General features: G+C 35.0%; 1 protein-coding gene across 3 annotated transcripts; it reads right to left on the bottom strand.

Annotated features, from left to right (window-relative positions):
• Positions 1-422: 422 nt before the first annotated feature.
• LOC104899153 (tlg2p-like protein a) lies at positions 423-17,085 on the bottom strand. 3 transcript variants are annotated; one of them, XM_010686293.4, is made up of 8 exons: positions 16,589-17,083; positions 6,753-7,026; positions 2,939-3,028; positions 2,781-2,852; positions 1,835-1,912; positions 1,660-1,725; positions 1,500-1,580; positions 423-902 (listed from the first exon to the last, which is right to left on the bottom strand). In XM_010686293.4, the coding sequence occupies exons 1-8, from the start codon at positions 16,789-16,791 to the stop codon at positions 795-797; spliced, it is 972 nt and encodes a 323-aa protein (XP_010684595.1). In that variant the 5' UTR covers positions 16,792-17,083; the 3' UTR covers positions 423-794. The 3 variants fall into 3 exon arrangements, with proteins under 3 accessions (XP_010684595.1, XP_010684594.1, XP_019106401.1); XM_010686292.4 differs by having other exon boundaries at positions 6,753-7,029; positions 16,589-17,081; XM_019250856.3 differs by lacking the exon at positions 423-902 and adding an exon at positions 919-1,268 and having other exon boundaries at positions 6,753-7,029; positions 16,589-17,085.
• Between the last annotated feature and the right edge of the window lie 2,457 nt (positions 17,086-19,542).

The raw sequence follows: 19,542 nt of genomic DNA, 5'->3' as shown, positions 1-19,542 counted from the left end.
CGGAGTCGACTTGCATCGAGTATAATGTCGGGTGTGGGTCATGTTCGGGTCAACCATCTTCAAGGCAGTTTGCTTACATGTAGAATTTTGGTAGAGTTCGGATCAACCATCATCGATTTGAACTTCGGTATGGTGGAGTTCAGGACTAGTGCAAGTTAGATTTGGGTATTCATATTATTCCATCGTCGAATCGGATCGATAAATTGAATCTGGTTCGGTTTTGACGGCTCTATAAATCTAAAGTTGTTAATTACCTCCAAAAAAGGAAAACGAAAGATGTCAACTATTGTCCTTTGTACAAGCAATCATCTCGGAATTCCATTCAAAATGCTACATCGTCTTAAAGCAAGTATCAGATTTGAACTCTCTTCCTGGTCATGCCAAATGTCTGGAAAACATACACCATGTTATTACCTGAAAACTCTATGATAAAACAAAAGAAGCTGGTTTTATAGTGGCGACTGTCCATTGACGAACTTGCTTTTCAAATAAACCAAATCAACTATCAAAATTCAAAATCATATACAATGGGGAGTACATCGCCAGCTGGATATTGTTACAGAACTTTCATTACTATGATTAACCAAAATCATCAGAAAAATGGGGTTTCCGTGTCACAACTGAACATCAGGACATGGAGAATGACTGATTATGATGACCAGAACCTGTGTCCAGGGTTTCGAAGGTAATTACAAAATAATATCTTGGTTTCACTGAACCTGATTCTCAATCAGCTTGCCAAATTATGAGATGCTATGCAAGTGGTAGCAGAGACCATGATACTTCCTCCTTGGCTAAAATAGTATCTCTTTAAGAACGAGAAGCACCAACATAACAAAGCACATGATGATAAGAATTGTTGCACACTGTACCATCCCCCCCTTTCGTTGTGACCTCTCTGCCTGAAATATGAAAATAAAGAAGACATATTACAGAGTGATACCAAATATCTACTATTCTGCTCTATCAACCAGAAACCTACATTGCATGGGAGGATGGACCTAGTAACAGGAAATCAAATTTCGCCCACTGTTCATTTTGTTTAAAATTTGAATTTATTCCGAAGAACCTCTTTCTCATAAATCATAAAGTGTGGCACATAACTAACTTTAGCACAGTAGTTGGTGTGCTTTACAAAAAAAAAAAAAAAAAAAAACGCTTGCTCGATGTAGTTGATTGGGGATTCACTTTGTAACCTTGAAGTCACAAGGTTGAATCCTCCCAAGTCCCAACTGCAGTGAGGGTAGAGATTCCATTACCATTCCCCCCTACACCAACGGTCCGTTTGATTAGTGGTCATAAATAGTGGTAAAGTTAATGTAATTAAAAGTAATATGAAGTCTTCAGTGCAATATGGCCAGAAACCTTAAAAGAAATCAGATACAGGCATCAAATACATGATAGAGACAAAGACAGTGGGTTCTTTCTATATGCATCCCAGTTTTGATAGATATAGGTAGTGTGAGAGGAGGATGGGAAGGCAAGAGGTGAGAGAATACTTTCTCAAGTTGTTTGAAGCCCTCCTCAACTGTCGCTGCAACGTCCTGGATGTTGTAGTCTATCCGATCAACTATAGTACCCTGCAAGCAGTGGCAACTTCAATTACCACATCACTGGTGGAAATGTGTGACATATAGATTGCAATAAAGTGAGTATAACCTGGTCAATCACAAGAACTGAAAGGTCTTTCATGATCTGAGCAAGTTCATTAACAGACTGCACAACCTAAAAAGTAAACCAGGTATATCAACAAACAAATGCAGCAAAAATCAGTAACTGGCAATTGCATAGCTTGAGATAAGAAAGAGGGGAGAAAGTTGGGTAAAAAAGTTACCTGATTGATCTCTCTCTCCCTTTCTACTGTCAAATGTTCACTTTTTTTAAGTTCAGACAATTGATGATTGTCAAAACCCTGTACAAGATGAACTTACGTCAGTCAAGACAGGCAAACAATATGCATCAGCTACCTCATGAAGAGTTCTACCTACAATGAATAGATCATGGAATTTCTTAAATCAATTTTTTTAGTGGGAGCACACCAATAATCAATCGGTCTCCTAGTCATACATCTTGGCAATAGGCATACTTCATCGCTTTTGCTTACTTTGAGTACTACCTAGTCATTGTGGAATGCAGATCACACATTTATAATATGATCAAATATGATCTTATCACTTAGAACATAGAGCAACTCCTCATAATTACTTAGCGGTCCTACATTTACAGACTGCACCATGGCATGTATACAAGTCAAGCAATACTCCATATACAACCTTTTTCTAAAATTACTTTTTACTCTACCGTCGTAGTATATACATTAGATGTAGTACTTGCAAGTTCAGATGTAAAACATTCCATTTAATATAACTTGTTTGTTCCTTTCCTCCACCCTTAACTCCACGCCCCAAAAAAAAGATTTAAAGAGGGACCCCTTTTTGCAAGTGTGTCATGTAGAGAGATCAATAATACTAATATTCGTTTGAATATATGGGATGCATTTTCTTGATTGCTTAAACCCACATTCATAAATTGTCACCTTCCCACAAAAACTAAGTTGCAAAACTCCAGAATATAATGTCCCTTAGGTATCACAACTCAGTCTGCAGAGCTAGAATGACCACCTCTGTTCCTTTGAACCCATCCCCAAAGCTTCACTTGTTATCGGCAAATATGGTATACTTCAAGCTTTGGTCATAATCATACAAGTTTTGAAAGGAAAAAAATAAACAGACAAATGAAGCTGTAATCTCAACAATTTCAGGAAAAGCAGGCAATGGTACCACGTCACTGAAATCATCCTCAACTTTCATACTCCCATTTAAGTTCATCTCCAAGTCAACACCATCAGCTCCCTATACCAAAGAAAAAAGACACAAATGGTCACATAGGAATCTGCAGCCAAAAAGAAAATGAAGAGCATTAAAAGAACAGATATTACCTCCTTCTGTAATCTCAGCCGTTTTAAGTATGTTGACTGCTTCTTACGAAGTTCAATTGAAAGGTTTTGAAGATCTGTAGCAAGGGAACGCTGTCACAGAAATATCCAAAAGTAAATCATTACATCTGATATCTGAAAATTTTCTTAGATAGATAGAAACCCTTAACAAAAATGAACAGACGAGTACACACTACAGACAGGAGTCTCTAAAAGAAAATTCCCAACTAGAATTTTTCTGCTAGAGAAAATCCGGCCATTTCTATCCATCCACAAAACCCCAAGGAACAGAGGTACAAGCAACCCGCCCTAATGATTTTCTTCCTTCAAGCCTCACAAAATCACTACAATGTAGCTGCAAATGCTCCATGATAGTCAATGAGCAAACCTGACCATTCACCATAACAACAAAGAACCTATTCCACAAAAAACACTCCAAGCCACGAAAGTAAGAACATGATATAAGAATATAGGATAGCCACTAATTGGGCCTCTATTTGTGTAGATTATCAATTGTGCTGAGCCTATCCAAAGAAGTAGTCCATAAAGATGAATTAGTATTCCAGGACCTTGGCTTGCCATATACAGCTAGTGTGTTTGGAAAAGGAAAAAAAAGCACTAGAAGAATACCCCCACCAAACTCTCTGATCTAGACGTTTAGAAAGAGCAACTCCCAAAACCCCCAACAAATTTGTGAAGATGAAAACAATCGAATACAAAAAAAATAAGAAATGTCTGATAGCAAGTTGATCATCCCCCGCCTTAGACCAAATAAAGTCCCTCATAATCCTTTCAAGACACTTAGAAGCACCAGGAAGAAACTCAAAACTGACAGTATTTCATAAACGATACTAGAAAAAGAAGACTGGATGTTTGATAATGATATGACACACAAATCTCCCTCCCTCCTAGTTGTCAGATGATATACAAGGGCACACAGATTATCGAAAATGATAAAAGTAAAGAGAAAAATATGCGGTAAGTAGGTGACTACGGACTCAAATTTAGAGAGAAAAATTACTATTTACTTCCTCTGTTGTATTTTAATTCCAACGTTTCCCTTATTTAGAAGCTTCACATTAATTGCAACATTTCTTTATTTGGTGATTTTTTCACTCTAACTCTCTACTATCACATGGGTCTCACATTTTATCTATCTCTCTCCCTCTCTCCTCTTCACATGGCTTTCTTAAATAATGTGGCAAGATCTAATGTTGCAATTAAAAAAAAAGGAGGAAGTCTATAATAAATTACAACTCAGACAGATAAAAAAAAAGTACAGTATATGTTGGACTACCTATAGCTGTATAGCAGACTTTAGAATATTTCATATCCCATACACAAGGTTATTGTAACCGTTTACCAGCAACAACCTTAATAGCTGACAATTTTGCGTAGTCGAAATAAAATCGGTTAACTTATCTTTAAACATACTACAACAGTAATATCACTCATTTCGTCGTGAATTACGTGGCATTGATTGAACCGTGCGTCATGCTAATGATCATATTTGGAATAATTAAGGAAATACAACATAAAAGGTAGTCAAACTACTAAAAGGACGTTAGTTAGGGACATTCTAGAGATGCAAACTGGACCAGCAACAGAATTTGGGGAAAATCTAAGGTCAAAATTCTAAATCCTTGAATATACTTAGGGTGTTTGGCAATTAGGGTTTTGGAGCAAAAAGGTAGTTTTGGACGCTTTTAGAGTTTTGACTAGTCAAAAGCTCTAAGAAGGGTGTTTGGTAAAAGAGAGTTTTAGGGAGAGTTTTGGAATAAAAACTCTCAAAATGAAAAAACTCCTATTAGGAAAACTCCTATTAGGAGCATTTTCTTTAAAGGGTTAGGTAAGAATATGTTCAATGACTTTTTTGCCTCTAATAATAATACTACATATATATATTAAAATGTCTACAAAAGTCATTTCACATAAACAAATGGCAATAAGCTTTTAGCAATCAATTAATTTTTACCAAACACGTTTATAAGAAAAAGTTGTCAAATCAACAGTCAAATCTGCCGAACAAAAAGTTAAAACTCTAACAGCAAATTCTAAACTCTAACAGCTAAACTCTAAACTCTATTTGCCAAACAGGGCCTCGCTTATCCATGTTTGGTAAAGAGAGGATCAGGGATTAGGAACACGTTTTGAGCCATTATGATGGTTTGAATAGTCAAATTCTTTACAAAGTTTATGCTTGTTCGGTAAATAGAAATTTGAAAGTGAGCATTGTGGCCAAAAATCTTAATATTCAAAAAGCTGCCCGACCCAACTTTTTCAAGATAGAGGGTTGCAAAATGAAGATTTGACATAATTGTCCGAAAGTTGCCAATATCTGTATTATAAATTTCTAAGTTCATAGTTTTTACTTTCATTAATGTTCCCAAGGATTTACTATCAGGTCACTGTATTAAGTGTAATACGCAACTTAAACATGTGTCTTGCCAAAATTTAAGAGCAAATTATTGTTTGCACGAATTGCATCTAATTCAATACTACGCCCATTTGTTAATAGTGGCACCACATTGATTTTAGACACTATCCATATTCTCTACTTTAAATGTATCCTACTATGTATACTTAAGGAAAAACACAAGCATGCGGAATCTTATTAGATTCATCTCAAGATGTATTTTCATAAAATCAACATTTTACAATTTCTACCATAATTGAAGATATAAATGGTCAAAGTTGTGCATTGGCAAATGTTTCAAAGTCCATTGAGTACAATATTTAAAAAATACAGGAAGCAATATCTATTTATTATAAATAAGTTCACATAATAAGAATATGACATAAAACATTGTCTATATCTTCATTAGTAAAGTATTAGCAACATGCAAATTCAGCTAATAAAATGTACTGACAATCTAACAACTCAAGAAATTTATAAGTTTGAAATTTTTAAAAGAAAAACAAATTTGATCTAAATATATGTTTCGAACTTTTAATACTTCACATCATACTTCTAATAAACTCACCATAAATCTGCAATATTAACAAACAAAAACCAATAATCAATATTTTAATCTAGTCTTTTTACACAATCAAGTAGTACCTATCCTCAAATCATTTTCATACAAACAACTAATATAAATTAGCTAGACAAACTAGATAATACCATCAACAAACAGCTATTCGCTAATTCCCAAAAGGGCCTATATACCATTATGCCAATAACACACATAGACACATTATATTGAAAAAGGTCCCAACCTTTCCTTTGGAATTTCCAGCACCAAACTCGGCAAACTTTTGGAAATTCCGCCCCAAAACTGGATTATATGTTTTGCACTTTCAAACCTCAAACAGAATACATACACTTGTGCATGCAAAACTATTCAGTCAAGCACCATGACAAAACAGTAGTTATTAAAAAATATATGCAGAATAAAGAATAAATAAACCACATAAGATAGTCTCAAACCGCTACAAACGTTCTTTGTTGTTGTTCATGAATGAAACGTGGGATCAAACCAACCCCCATGTGCTCTCTCTCTCTCTCTCTCCCCCCCCCCCCAAAAAAAATCCCTCCCTCCCTCCTTCCCTCTCTCTTACTTTTGAGGGGGTTTTTCATGAGAGAAATGCTAAATATTAAATAAAGTGGGGGTGTGGATGACATTAAAATTTGAGGAGGTATGTGGTCCCATATGTTGGGAGATTGAGGGTGGAAAAACCAAAAGACGGATATACACAGAAATGTACATAACATGAAAAGAAAAAAGAACGAAAGAACCTGATACACAAAGGATGAAGAACAACAAGAAATGAAAGGAGTATGTAATGAAGTTAAAGTAGTACTACAAACGCCCACCTGTACATTTGTTCGAACACCAGAATCTTCAGAAGGACCGCGTGCTGAAAGCTCCTTTAACCGTTTCTCTGATCTCCTCAGTATATCTGTTATCTCTTGGGAAAGACCTTCAATCTGACGCTGATCATCCCTCCCATCTCCAAAGGATGGCATTAAAGCCTTTGACTGAGCCTTTACTAGCTCTGCCATTTTTATTCGAGCACGTTGAATATTCGCAGTTAATTCTTCTGCAATATCTACCCATGCTGGCGGTAGACCTACTGTCAACGCATCCCTGCTGTAGAAAAGAAAGAGATTTTACAATCAAGTCACCAGACACATCAGCTGGGTATAAGTTAATTATGAATGACTTAATTCTAGAACATCTTGGTTCAATCTGGTGAAGATTCATTTAGCATGAATGATTTCTATATCTTATCTTAGAACAACCTACTTTGATACATAATGGTTGTTTCAAGAAATATCAGGAGACAAGTTTATACAGTATGCTTATTGGACAACTCGTTATTAAAGGTACTCTGATTTGTTTATGTACTTATGTTTCTTATCCTCCCCTACAATTCAGTCGTCATCCACTCAAGAAAGAAAATAGGAAACGCCATAATAATGGAATAACAAAAAGCAGCCAGTTCCCTGTGATACATTTGATATGAAGTGTCCACTAGTCAAAAGAATACAGACAATGTTAAATGTTTCGTCCAACAAACCTACAAACACCACATTTCATTGAAACCCAATTTCTCAACACTCTTTGGTTGTGGATTGTCGGGGTACATAATTTATTAGAATAGACGGACTAATTTTAACATAAAATTAGAAAAATCCAAGCCTACATTCTCCTAACAATTCCATTCCATCTCACTTTAACCCAACACTATTCCTAGAACAGCGCACAATTTTAAAAATAACCCAGTAGTCTTAGCAAATGGATTAAACTAGTCACTAAATAGATTAAACTAGTCACTAAGTGAATTAAAGAATGTGAAAACTGAATGGATCAACTAGTCATTGAATAGATTAAAATGTTCACTAAATAGATCAAACTAGTCATTGCATTCAAGGTGATCCATTCTCTTCTTAATATTGGACGAGGGTGTTGCCTAATTTTAAATTAAAAGTAGACGGCCTCTTATAAGACCAACTAATGAGGATGATAGACTATATCAAAATAGTTCATTATACTTGGTGATTCTTTGTTATCATGAAGTAGCGTACAGTCATTGCAATTTGGATCAAGGGGAAATAAGAAACACAAAAGAAATGTTATATACATCTAACCCCAACCTGACGTAGGTGAGAGCCTTTTAAGAGCCAATAGGGTGACATAAATGCTAATTTAGACTTTATTAAACAATATTTTGACATCAACATCCAAACACGCCTCCCTTGGGAAAAGGGTGTTATACCTGAGCACATTATAAACATAAGTTGTACAAAAGCATCAAACCAAGTGAATGAAACCAACCTATAAACCCATAAACATAAGTTGTACAATGCGCATATTCCTGTGTCCCCTAAAACTCTTCCAGTAAGACCTTTGTGCAAAGAAATCAAAGGTAATTATGTAACATCCCGACCCTTACGGAGTCAGAGTTTACGTCTGCAATACGCATCAAGGGCCAATAACTGTGTTCAATAACTAACACAAGTTCTCCTGGTGTACATTGTCCTCACTCATGCGCACCTTGAGAAACTAGGTCACCCATTCCAAAACTACTATGAGCCAAGCACGCTTGAATTTAAAGTAGCTTATAAAATTAGGTTTCTAAAAGAAAGATACATCTTATTGGTATAAATAGTCTCCTAAATCCTTTTTAAAGGAATCCTCAACATTATTACAACACCCCCACTTGAGGACAGCAACATCCTCATTGCGCCACGAGATTCCACATTCGGCCCAATGGCCTTGCACAGCTTGGAAACTAATCACAACAGCCAGAATCCTCCCCGACTTAGCGACTAACTTTGAATTAATTATCTACAAGATCATACGTGGTCGCAAGGGATACCATTTGTAACAGCCTAACCCTTCAGCAGTAAAGTCTATTGTCACCATTGCGCATCAAGGGACAACAACTATCCTCCATAACTAACGCAAGTTCTTTAGGCGCATTTTATCCTCACTCATTCACATTTCACACATTTGGATTGCCTTAGAAAATGAGCTTCCTAAAAGAAAGATGCATCTTGTTGGTATAAGTAGCCTCCTATATCCCTTTTAAAGTAATTATAAACAGTATTACTAGTTTCATATCGAGGTTTATCTGGAATTAAAGTATTTGTAAACATATGTTAAGCTCAAAAATAGGAAAAAAATCGCGGATGCGGTCGCAACGCGGTAACGTTTGGGTTATCATGGAAGCAACTTGTAACGAGTGAATGGAACAGATCACTGCTGACACGGCGTAATTTTACAAAAAAATAACATGAATATGTTCTAACCTTATTTGCTTTGTATTAGTTTATGAAGCATTATTACAACATAATATAATCAAATATATCAGTGTATCATGTTTCATCAGCTATATGATTAATTCATTTAATATTTTAGGACAATGTTTTAAAAGAACGAATGTAGCGGGGATAAAAACGTCCTAACGCACTGAGTTCGCTTTATGGACAACACGGCGAGAAGTATGTGACTTTTGTTATGGCGTTCCATAACGGAATTTCGCGTAATATTAAATCCAAAATCCGTTACAGAACATGCGTTCTATAACGGAACGGGAGAGTTTTGATTCCATGCTCAAAAGCACAAAGTGTTGGTTGTGATGAGTCCATCACATTTTGGCCACCGGACGAAAGTTGCTTGTTGCAAAGAAAGACAAAGGGGGTAGGAGGAAAAGAAGGTTGTTTACTCTTTCTTCTCCACTATTGCAAACTTGGTTTCAAAAGGTGCAAGGTGAAGGGAGGCGCAAGCCAAAGGCGCATGCATCCCGTAGGCGAGGCACACCTTTAATGTCAAAAACCTTAAAATCAATTGTAGGACCTTTAATGCCATGGCACAAGTTCAATACCAACAGAAAAGAAGAGGTGAGTCACGTGACTAATTAGAAAAGAAGAATGAAAAAAACTGGGAAGAAAAAAGAGCATATGGAAGAGAGAATTTAAGGGAACAAATCGAACAAAAAGAACAAACTTGGAAGCTTCTCCGGCAACGACCATCAGCAGATCGGTGCCGGAAACCACTCAAGAAGAAGAGTGGCTAGGTTTTTTTTCCCAAACCTGCTAGAAGGAGATTTTCCTCTATTCCTTAGACAACCAAACTAGGTTTCAGAACACAAGATTATCTTTCTCCACCTGTCCACCATCACTCACGAGTAAAAGAACAAATTATTGATCTTCTCCAGATTATCATCCATGCCTATTGGGATGCTGAACAGAGACAAGGGAATGCTAGCCAAGCAAAATTAACTAAGACAAAGAGAAGTAAGCCCTCTTCCACCCATTTAACTTCACAAACTTTTTCCACAATAGGGATTCAAATTAACCTTTTTTAATGTTATTAACTGCAAGGAGCATTAAATGAATAAGAGGAGAACTTAACCTACAAACTAAGCCCCACAAGCTACAACACAAAATTTGCTCAGATTGATATTGATACCCAAAGTAAGCCTCAAAATTGAAGAACACAAGAGCCTTCCTAGAATCCAAGTCACTAACAAAAGGAGAGAGCAATGACAGTTTGACAGTCATTTACGTATATAAAAGAAAAAAGTTACCCTTAACCCGAAGCAAAAATATCTAAAGACCATCAGTATCCACTTACCAACACATTATATGATTCCACGTGTTTACATGCAGAGAAAAGAAAAGAGGAAAAGGATCCCCTTGCCTCTCGTAGGTATTCCTTTCAAAAGAAGTGGTGCCCGTAATCCATACAATCTAAAACTACGTACTTGAAAGCTCTTATCCAGCCTACAATATTCATTCTCAAAATCCACCTAAAATCCAACACTTTCCTCTTCCGCCCGCTTTAGGACATCAATCGCCTTTGCTAGCAACTAGGAATACCAACTTGTATAGAACACTTTGGTCTACAAAAAATGGTGTCCGGAAAGCAGAAAACCAAGTATAATTAGAAGCACCTTGCTCAAAATCTGACAAATGCTTGCAACAAATTTAGTGGGCCTAAAATCTCTATCCTCCACAAAAGTATGTTTCTGTTATATTAAAGTGATGAAGGCCAAGTTCAACTTCCTTCTCTTACTCAATAATATCAAATTCAATTTTCAACACAAAACCTACCAATTCTTTAACAAGACATTCTTGACATAACCAAACAGCTCTTGAAAGAGTGTTGAAACACAACAATCAAGAGAAGACCCAAAAGGTCATCTAAATCCATAAGATAGCAGCTAAGCTTACCTCCTCCTCACCAAGAAGGCCATATGAAGACTAAATCCAAGTTGATTAAACCAAAGTCAACGGAATGACATCCTTATGATTAACAAATTAGACAATCAGTCTCCGCCGAACTCTAGACACTCTAGATCAGACAATGAGCTTTATCATTTTGAACGTAAAGAATTTTTCACTCAGAAAAATTATCTAAGACCACTGTCCTCGGAAACAACCCACAAGAGGTTCATCCAGAATTCTCCCATACTTCTGCCAATTTTTCTTTCTTCACACACCCTTCATGGGAAGGAAAACATACAAAATTATCTTCCAGTGAATTTTATTTAAAGAGAGTATTCACTGTCAAGGTTACATCGAAAAACATGTGCTTTGAACATGGCTTATTCTAAGCTTCACATGCACAAAATGTTACAAAATGGAAACCCTCAAGTAGACTAGAATGCAAAATACAGGAAGGTATGGGATGCAGCATTTACTTTAATTTTGTAAATCACAGTGCAAGAATTGTTTTTAATTAACAAAAAAACTATTTGCAGGAATGTTAAGTAGTACAAATGATAGAGGTTAAAGTATCCTCTTAAGAGAAACCAATACAAGAGAACCGCCTGTCAGCGACACAAAACACCATCTAAGAAAAAACCCAAGAAACCGCCATAAATTGATGTACCCCTTTTTTTTGCAAATTCAATTTTGCCGTTTTCTGTCCCCGTACCCGTATGTGTCCCCGTATCCGTTTTTGTGCTACCTAGCAATAAACCAATCAACTCAACTTACTCCCACTCTTGAGAATCCCTCTTGATATGAAAGTTTCAAGGAAAAACATCAACCATTCTTAACTGGATCTCCAAGATTTTTGGCATCATGAGCGATACACAAATGAGTAAGACTGCAAAAGAAATGGAAAAACCATCTTCCCAATCCAATAATCCTTCAAAAATCTGACTTTGTTATCCATCTCAACCATATATCAAACCACGGAAAAGGATAAAGAAGCCTAGGATACAACTTTATATGGACTAGAATAAGAAGCCCCCATAAGCTTATTACATTGATTTTGTTAAAGACCAAACTTCCATTTAATCATCTCATGTCATAATGAGTCAATGTCAAGAGGAAATTGCCACAACTCCTCTACTACGGAGATGCTAAACGACTCAAAAATTGCAAGAGCATAGCCAGTTCTCTTCCTTGTCTATGTATCAACTCTTGTCTTCTCTTTCATATGCCTTTCCAAGCTTCTACGAGAAAGAGTTTTCAATGAAATTAATATGGCAAAATGAGAATATCATAAATTAAAGATAAAGAGGAATAGGGTTCCACTCTAGTTGGCCGATTTTCGGTTCGTTAGGGATATTTTTTCAATACAATTTCTAGGGTCATGGTTCACTTTGGGATATTATATGGTTCGCTAATGCATTTTTTTCTACATAATATTTTTTTCTTTTCTTATAAAATGAATAAGGGACAAAATATTTACTTATTTTTTCATGAAAAACAGTGAAAAGAATCCATAGGAAACGCATTCATAACATTGAATTTATTTCTTGGAAAGGAATCCAAAAGTCCATTTGGGAAGTGGTTAATGAAGATAAAAAACATAAGGAAGAGATGAAGCCACGTGACCACTTTGGGAAACATCAAAGTAACTAAAGGAATCCTCCCATAGGAAACATCACACCCAACCACCCGATTCAAAGTACTGAATAAAAAAAATGGAAGAAGTTTTATTATTTTTCTAGAAATGCAAATTGAAGAGCACGCAACTACAGCGACCTGCCGGAAACTTGGCTGGAAGCCCAGAAATTTTGACTCCCACAAGAAAACCCCCAAAGTATAACATTTAAATAAACTGAATTTCACATCTAATTTGGGTTTGAACATTCAAACCCTAGATCTGGAAACTATTATGAATTTGAGAAGTTTGATGGCTTTCAATCAACAAGATGTTGGCAAAGAATGACGCCAAAGGATTGGGTGCGCTAATTTGAACGATTCCGGTTGTGCACCAAAAGATTTATGTGACAATGCCCTGAATTCTCGACTTTGCCTTCAATCTCACCGGCCAAAAGGGTTCGCTTGGATGCATGAATTGGTTCGCGACCCCTGGGGTTCTGGAACGCGTTCGTGTCGCGACTGGGAATGTCCGACCTGGGTCACCAGTTAGAGCACCGTACCGCGAACCAAGTATCATTAAGTCAAACAAACTTATTATTTGTTCTCCTAGCATCAACAACCTTAGCCACAATAATTGCACCAAGAACCTAAAGTAATTGCCTTGAAAACATCAAACAAAGATAATCCTTTGAACTAAAACATGGCCCTTGCGAAATTTATATAGGAGACTAACAGGTCCACTATCCCTAACATTCAAGGAAATGAGGATTTCATGAAGTTAGGTTTACACTTATACCAAAAATTCCAGCCTCGTGAAATTCTTTAGACACCTTTGATAAATTATCTTTCACAACATTCCCACGTTCCAGAATAAAACCTTATATCTAGACTTAGTGACTCATATCCCTGTAAACTTAACAGATCATTACAAATGACTTCGTCAGCAGAGGGCCTCTTTGCCAAGCAATTACAACACTTAATATAGTTTAACACATGAGCAATCAAATTCGTCTAGCATAGACCTTCCTAAAATCCTCAACATAGGAGATCATTAAAGAAAGTAGTGGTTCCTTCAATCTCTTAAACTCTAACAACCCCCCCCCGGCTTCCTTAATGGTATTCACCCTCTTCTTTCCATTAACAACCTCAAAGAAAGAGTTTAAAAAGTCATCCCCTTACTTAGCCCTATTTCACTTCCAGCTTATATTCTCCTATCCACTCAATCACCCCTCCCTCTCTAACCTGTCAATCTTTCATTTCTTCCTCAGCTTTTCCATTTCTTGTTTTCTGTATGAGCCGCTGAATTTTCATATTTGCTATATAACTCGAACGAATGGGTGAAGCAAGTCACTCCAATTAGGTTAATACTAAACAAGGTCTGATTTATTGAATGTGCAGAAGCAACTTAGTCAGTGGCGAAGCCACATAATAACAAGGGGAAGCCCGTGCTACCCCTTAATTTCAAAAACAGAAAACTGAGAAAGAGGGGAAAGCCACGAAGAGTGAAGCGACTCCAAACCCTAGTCCCGCTGAACTGAACTTCTCTCTCCTCTCTCGTCCTTGCCTCTTATCTCTCTCTCTCTCTCTTTCTCTCTCTCTCTCTCTCTCTCTCTCTCTCTTTCTCTCTCTCTCTCTCTCTCTTTCTCTCTCTCTCTCTCTCTTTCTCGTTAACTTTAAGACAATGAGACTACCAGTGAGAGTAAGTAAACAACTTGTGGTCGAAGTCTAATCTGGCAAATTCGCAATAGTAGGCACTAGATTATCTCCTTGATAATTTGCCGACTGCCGCCTTCCCCCTTTGGCTTTTCGTCAGTCGTCACCACCTTGCTAGACAGCTAAGCCCATAACTCTTGCTAGTGGACTTGAAGTCTGCGGAGCAGTGGAGGTTTTGCAGTGGTCTTTAAAAAATTGTTTCTTAAAATTATAGTTGGTAAATGGTGATCTTGCTTTGAATTGTTGGTAAATTGTATTGTTTAGTAAATTGTTAGTGAATCGTTAATTGTATATTCTTTTAGTGAATTGTTAATTCTTTGAATTCTTAGTATGCTATATTTGTGTAAATTGTCATTTGTTAGTAAACTATAATTTGTGTGAATTGTTATTGACTTTTAATGAACTATTAGTGAATTGCTAATTATGTAAATTTTTAGTGAACTGTTAATCTTGTGAATTCTTAGTATGCTATAATTTGTGTAAATCGTCATTTGTTAGTAAACTATAGCCTATCAATTTGTGTGAATTGTTATTGAACTAGTTAATTCATGTTGTGTTAGTTATCAGTGATTTTTGAATTGTGTGAATTGTTAGTGAAATATATTCTTATGGGATAAATGTGACATTGATAATTTGTGAAGTGAGTTGTTAAGTTTGTTTTTTAGTGTTCTAATGTTGAATTTGAAATTTACAGTGGCCATAGGAATTGGAAATAAGCACTTAAATGATTAGTAAATTCTTGCGTTACGTGTATTAATGTATTTCAAAATCACGAAGACAAAACAAGAGAGATATCTCAAGTTCGTTTTCAAAAGGAACACCTAATTAAAATCAAGATGAATCAAATCCAAATCTTCCTGCAACTCAACCAAGCCAACAAAATTCTTCTCCATCAAGTAGAACTCGTAGTCAACAATTGTAAATTTCTTTTATTTAGAGTACTTCAAGGTTGTATTTGGATTTTGTAAAATTTTGAATTTAGTAGTTATTGTTTTGGTTTTGACAGTATTGTAAGATAACGCCACCCCTCAACCTGGATCCGCCACTGAGCTCAACATCTTACTGGGCAATAACTACTTAATTAATCTCCAATCACATCATGATGCCATATCACATCATGTAGCAACCTAGTCCTCAAAAGCATACACATACAAAAGATGTTGTATAGTGCATCTGAAGGCCAAAGCAGAAGTTCTATCCACCAACATGAATATATTCAAATCCATTACACCTCCTGACCAGATATATTGAATGTGTACAAGTTCAAGAACCAAAACAATGTGAATAACTAGGGACTTATAAGTAGCCATCATTCTGTAATGCAGCAAATGATTTAACAAGTAGTCAGATCCTAATATTGGTCTTAGCTCAACAAAACAGAACAGCCAAAGGTCAAAACACTGCACTGACCATCATTCCCTATAATAGTAACAGAAACAACGCGCTACTCGCTAGTCAAAGAAGAAAAAATTATGATGTGTTCCGTATTGTTTGTCTCTCTTTTCTTACCCATGCCGCTTGAATTCCCACACTTTAATTTTTCCATCAGCCTCGACCTTGTCAAGAATCAAATAAGTTATGGTTACAAGAGTCTATCCGTCTCATATAGGCTTTAAGGGCTTCGTACTATCGTAGTATAACCGTCGAGGTGAAGACATGACCTAATAGATCGAATAGAACAATACATAGACAAGTAAAGTCCTTATGAATTGCAATTTAAACTTCAAGAATCAAATTCATATATCCTCTTTCTAACGAATTACTAAGCATAATTTAATTAAGTTCTAATATGATGATTCACTCTCTAAAGTTAACAATTTAGTCAACAATTCTAATCACTTCGCTTCTCTCTGTTCATATTCCCATAGCCATATCATAAACAATATATTACTAACACACAAGTCATCCGACAGAAGGTAACTACATAAACTAACCTTCATCATCAAACATCAACGCTAATCATAAATCAAAACTAACACCAAACTTTAACACAAATTCGAGCAATTCAAAAAATCTTTCTCATTTGCGAATTTTAGACAACCTATAGGTAACTTAACTAAAATCACACATCAGCATTTCATAATTGCAGCTACTAAACAAACAATAATCTTACAAATTTCAGAAACTAGATGAAAAGTCAAACTAACCTGGAAGTAGAGGGATCCTCAGTACTAAGAGGAGTGTAAGATGAAGAAGATGCGTGTGAATTGAGGAGTGAAGTCATTTCGATCACCGGGCCTCCAGCTCCACCGCCACTTCCACCCGCCATTAACGATGAATCCGGCATTCGAACAGCTTTAATTGCATCTCTGTGCTTTTTGAACAGTGTTGTTCGATTTCTTGTCGCCATTTGCAACAAAATTGAGGTAGATTGATGGGGAAGAGAAGGAAGATAGATTGAGGTAGAGAAATTAGGGTTTTACGAAGGGAAATTAGAATCGATCAAGAGAGGAATTTCGATAGTGATGAACTAAAGAAGCTGATCTACTCTTTCTTTCTTTTTTTCTGGGTTTGGTAATAAGATGGATTAATCAAATCAATTGAGACCGTGTAAACTTTGTTCTTTAAGCTTTTCAGTTTTCACTTCGCCTCGAAGGGAACTAGGGACTTTTTTGCCCCGTTAATGTACGTGAAGATAGCCACTATGAAAAAAGTATTTATACTATTATCTAAAGCAGAAGACAAAAGCTGACGTGTCAAGCTCACATGAACCGAGCAATTCTAGAGCTCCTCACAATTAAACGCTCAATGAGAGTGTCCACGTGGCAATGCATGATTTTTTGGCCGAAAATTTAATGAAAAATGCAAATGATTTCGGAAATTAAATGATTCATTTTTTAATTTAGGCAATTAATATCATGATCTCATAAGAGATTTCCGGAAATCAAGGATATTCCAAACATATAGTATTGTGATTGAGAGTTATATATGGGTACAATTTCGTAATTCAAAATTCAAATTACTATTAGTGTTGGCCGAATTTTTTTTTTGCCATATTGGTTTTTTTCGAATATTTTCTAATCAACTAAATACGGGAAGTAATTTAAATTATCAATCAATCTTAATTATTGCCTCGCTTAATGGTAATTGTCAATCAATTAGTTAATTTAAATTGATACTTTTCGAAATTATATTACTAATCAATCAATCAATAGTTATTCTGATTGTCAATCAACCATAATTAGCTAGATAACGTATTTTGAAAAAAATAAAAAAAACGGTAGATTTTTTAGTATAAATAGTGTCATTTTCTCTTCAAACATCCCAACTCAATTTCGGACTTTCAATTTGCATATTGATGTCAACTTCTTCCCCTACTTCTACATCAATATTATGTTCTCCTCCAAATATAATAGAAACCGAAAATCCATCAAAAAAATGGCCCGCTAAAGTTGAATATTCGAATTTCTTAGATGTTGAATCTATGGTTTTAACACTCTTCCGTGGAGGCCATCTTTATTTCCACAATGTGTCCAGTATGTTTACATATGATTTTAATAAAAGCAATGAAGTTTGGGCTTATGTTGAAAACGTTTGGACAACAATACACGGTTATCGTCCATATTTTGATTATTCGAATATGATGTTATATGATCTACAATGCATTCCATCAAGAGCTTACAAGATTGATGATGACTATTTTGAAGATTGTGATTTAAACAACATGGAATGTTGTGGCGTTAACAACAATGTATTAGTTGATTATCTATCAATTGATTAAAACGTAGTAATTAAAGTTTGATTGTAATTGTCATTACCATTTTAATTATCGATAACATTATTTAATTTCTTTTGGTTCATTTTTTTTTTTAGTACGTTGTTGTAAATTGTAATAAGATGATTTACATATCTTTATGCGCTTTCTTTATGTACTTATTTATTTTGTTGTCATGTCATTATCAAATTATTAAGTACTTTGTCTAATGTATTGATTTTGATGATTCATTATTCAAATACTTTGACCTATATAAAGTCCCCACCATCTTTTCAATCAAAATAATAATCTACTAAATTTAATGCAAAAGTCACATTGAATGGCAATATATTTTGTACTCAACTACATATCTATCTCTTTATATATATTCTCCACCATCATACAACTTATATTTATCCGAAGTTTTATATGTCCTATTTAATTATGCCACTAAACAAATTGTGTTTTATTTAACCATAACTGATTCGAAATTCATAAAAAATATGTTTAAAAGATATATGTCGATTTTTTGAATCATCAATATTATTAACTAAGGAATGTTTAAAAAATACGGTTTCTTTTTGGTATTTATTGAATCATCAATATTATTTATAAAGTTACCTTATTATATGTATAGTATAATAAAAGATATATGTCGGTTTTTAAAATAAGGAATGTTTTCCTATTAACGTGATACGTTTAGTATGGCAATTTTTTGTGGTGTTACATATATATATATATATATATATATATATATATATATATAATATATATATATATATGTATATATATATATATATATTATATATATATATATAGGTGTATTATTTCGAATAATACATTCAAATATCTCATATATTCTTTAGCAATGAAGAGAAAATCCGAAAAAAAGAAGAACTCATCTGCAATGAGAAAAAAGTCTCAATGTAGGCACAATATTTTTGAAAGTTTACCTATTGAGATAACAATTAATATTCTTGGACGTGTTGCTTCACAAGTACCATTCAGTTTGATGTGTTGCAAATTAAGGTATTTCTAAATAATAACATATTTTTTTAATGTGTTAGTTCATGTGAAAACGTACTTAATGGTTATCTATTGTTTTATCAGTTGTAAGATTCTGAATACACTATCAAAGGATGAACATGTGATGAAGAAAGTTTACGTTGAATTTTTAATTAATGGTGGAGAGTTGGTGAATAGTAATGCCAAGTTATTTTTCTCGAAATGCCTTGAAGTGAAAAATCCTGCTGCACTGGTTCGTGTTGGATTAGTAAGTTTTTATTTAGTTAATTTCATATTAATGTTACATTATGATATAACGTTTATAATATTAATAGATAAAAGATCAATATTTAATAACATTGTTTGTTAAAAGTTTTTATTAATTATGTTACGAATTAAAAT

This window comes from Beta vulgaris, chromosome 7 (assembly GCF_026745355.1).
Source record: "Beta vulgaris subsp. vulgaris cultivar EL10 chromosome 7, EL10.2, whole genome shotgun sequence".
NCBI classification, from domain to species: domain Eukaryota; kingdom Viridiplantae; phylum Streptophyta; class Magnoliopsida; order Caryophyllales; family Amaranthaceae; genus Beta; species Beta vulgaris.
Note: the sequence above shows the minus strand (reverse complement) of the source record. Positions and strands in the feature narration are given on the sequence as shown.

Excerpts from the sequence above, each read along its gene's own strand:
- LOC104899153 (XM_010686292.4), bottom strand. The coding sequence starts at position 16,791 with ATGGCGACAAGAAATCGAACAACACTGTTCAAAAAGCACAGAGATGCA. Across the intron at positions 3,029-6,752 it reads GTGTTCGAACAAATGTACAG|CGTTCCCTTGCTACAGATCT; the intron begins GTGGGCGTTTGT and ends TTTCTGTGACAG. Across the intron at positions 1,581-1,659 it reads CAGTTCTTGTGATTGACCAG|GGTACTATAGTTGATCGGAT; the intron begins GTTATACTCACT and ends CACTGCTTGCAG.